Source organism: Echinops telfairi, unplaced genomic scaffold, assembly GCF_000313985.2.
Source record: "Echinops telfairi isolate 266 unplaced genomic scaffold, ASM31398v2 ScPeMD7_7417;HRSCAF=8455, whole genome shotgun sequence".
In the NCBI taxonomy this organism is placed as follows: domain Eukaryota; kingdom Metazoa; phylum Chordata; class Mammalia; order Afrosoricida; family Tenrecidae; genus Echinops; species Echinops telfairi.
In genome coordinates, this window is record NW_022111317.1 from 5,685,890 (window position 1) to 5,688,223 (window position 2,334).

The window sequence follows — 2,334 nt, forward strand, 5'->3', positions numbered from 1 at the left end:
TCATGCTGAGGAGGACAGGGCGGCAGAGGGCAGGTGCCAGTACAGAGTCAGCCCCACACCTCCTTCTCTTCTGAGTTCCAAGAGCAGTAGAGACAGAGGCCACGTGTGGAAGTCAGAGACCACGTGGGGGTCCTCCACCAGCCCAGCCCCACCCAGGGCTACTGACAAGGCACCAACAGGGCTGAGACCCTAGTTTGGATGTTCAGCCTGCGGAACTGGGAGAAAATAAAGATCCTTTATCTTAAAAGCATCCACTTGTGGTCTTCGTGTGACAGTGGCAGTAGGGCACCAGGACAACTTGCCAGGACTCCTGGCTCCCATCGTGTTGAAGATAGCTATGCAATGACACCACCCAGTGCAGGTGGCACAGCAGACGTCAGCCCGCCGGGTCCTCCTGCCAACGTTAGAAAACAGGAACTGCTATTGGCACCCCGGTAGGGAAACAGGCACAGGCAGTTGGACAACGGGCTGAGCATCAACCAGGGAGCTTACCGGTTGGGGCTCAGTTCTGGCTGTCCGACAGAGAGCATGATGCGAAGCCTTGCTGTCAGAGAGCAGTGTAACATCGGTGATGGCAGATGTGCGTTAGGTTAAAACGTAACCCCTTCTTTGATCTCCCTTTTGACTGGTTCTAAAGTTCCTTCCATTTTAAACACCCTCTTTCTTTTTGATTGAGTTTTTCTAAGTCATCGTTGTTGGCTGGTTTCTTGGCGTCCTGTCTGGTGTTTGGTCTGATTTTCGGTATATGAGACCCAGGATAGGTAGATCTCGAGAGACGTTAACTGGATTGGTGAGTACCCAGGGCCGTGGTGGCGAGGATGAGGGTGACTGGGTGCCAGCAAGGAGCACGAGAACACGTTCCGACACTGATTGTGGGACGATTGCACAGTGCTTCTTAATGTGACCGAATGATTAGATTGTCAGATATGAACTATATGCCAATAAGATTATTGTTTTTTACTACCGAGGGACATGGGAGGGGAGGTCAGGGGGAAATGGAGCTAACGAGTCAAGAAAGGTGCCGATGCTCTGAAATTGCGATGATGGCATTTATCTTCATCCGATTGAACTATCAAATAGTTATCAGGTGACATCGACGTGGTTCCGACCCGTAGCGGCCCTACACATAACAGAACTAAACACTGCCCAGTCCTCTTTGAGCCCACCGTTGCAGCCACGTGCCCGGAGAGCCACGGTGCCTCTCACTGTTGCAGCCACGTGCCTGGCGAGCCACGTGCCTGGCGAGCCATGGTGCCTGTCTTTTTCACTGCCTCTCCACCTTACCAAGCATGATGTCTTTCTCCAGGGAGTGGCCTCTCCCGACAACATGCCCAAATGATTTGAGAGGGAGCCTTGCCTCTAAGGGTCACTCTGGCCTTCTTTCTTCCGAGACAGACCGGCTGTCCTTTTAGCAGGCCCTGGCACGGTCAAGGTTCTTCACCAGCACCGTAATTCAAATGCCCTGATTCTTCTTCAGGGTTCCTTCTTCCGTGTCGACTTGCACAGGCATGTGGGGCCATGGAAAACACCAGGGCTCGGGTCAGGTGCACCAGAGTCCTCAAAGTCACACACACCCTTGCTCTTCAACACTCTCCAGGTCTCGGGCGGCAGATTGACCCAGTGCAATGTGTCCCTTGCTTTCTTGACTGCTGCTTCCAGGAGCAGTGATTGTGTCTCTAAGCAAGACCACATCCTTGACCATTTTACTCATGCTTCCATCTATTCATGTGACCTGGTGGTCTCGTTGTGAGGATTTTGGTCTTCTTTACATTGCATGGCAATCCATACTGAAGGCTGCAATCCTTGATGTCTGTCAGCAAGTCCTGAAAGTGAGGATGATTGTCACCTGCGGACTGCAGGTCATACTAAGCCATCCTCCAATCCTGATGCCACATTTCTCCCCCATCTAAGCCAGCTCCTCTGAGGATGCGCTCGACTGAGTAAGCAGGGTGAGAGGATACAACCCTGACACACACCTTTCCCTGACTTTAACCCATGCAGTGCCTCTTGCTCCATGTATAATAAAGTGTCACGGAATTCTCATTCCCCTCAAAGTCACCCATAGTTTGTTGGGACCCACACAAAGGCCTTAGCCTAGGCAATCAAACACAGGCATTTTCTTGATCTTTGCTTTCAGCCAAGACCCATCTGACGTCAGCAACGGCATCCCTGTTCCATGTCCCCTTCTGAATCCGGCCCGAATTTTGGGCAGCGCCCTGTTGGTGCACTGCACAATTGTTGTTGAATGATCTTCAGCAAAACGTTGCTTGCATGTGCTACCAGTGGGACCACTCCATTGGACGAGCATTCTGTTGGATCACCTTTCTTTGGAAT

The 2,334-nt window shown here is 51.8% G+C and overlaps 1 protein-coding gene across 1 annotated transcript in view; it reads right to left on the bottom strand.

Moving 5' to 3' along the window:
- Positions 1-1,250, bottom strand: part of SNX15 (sorting nexin 15) — a 16,054-nt gene extending 14,804 nt beyond the window's left edge. Inside the window, exon 1 of the mRNA XM_013007444.2 lies at positions 1,223-1,250. Within this exon, the coding sequence (XP_012862898.1) occupies positions 1,223-1,250 (28 nt within the window). The remainder of the gene's footprint in view (positions 1-1,222) is intronic.
- Positions 1,251-2,334: the final 1,084 nt, after the last annotated feature.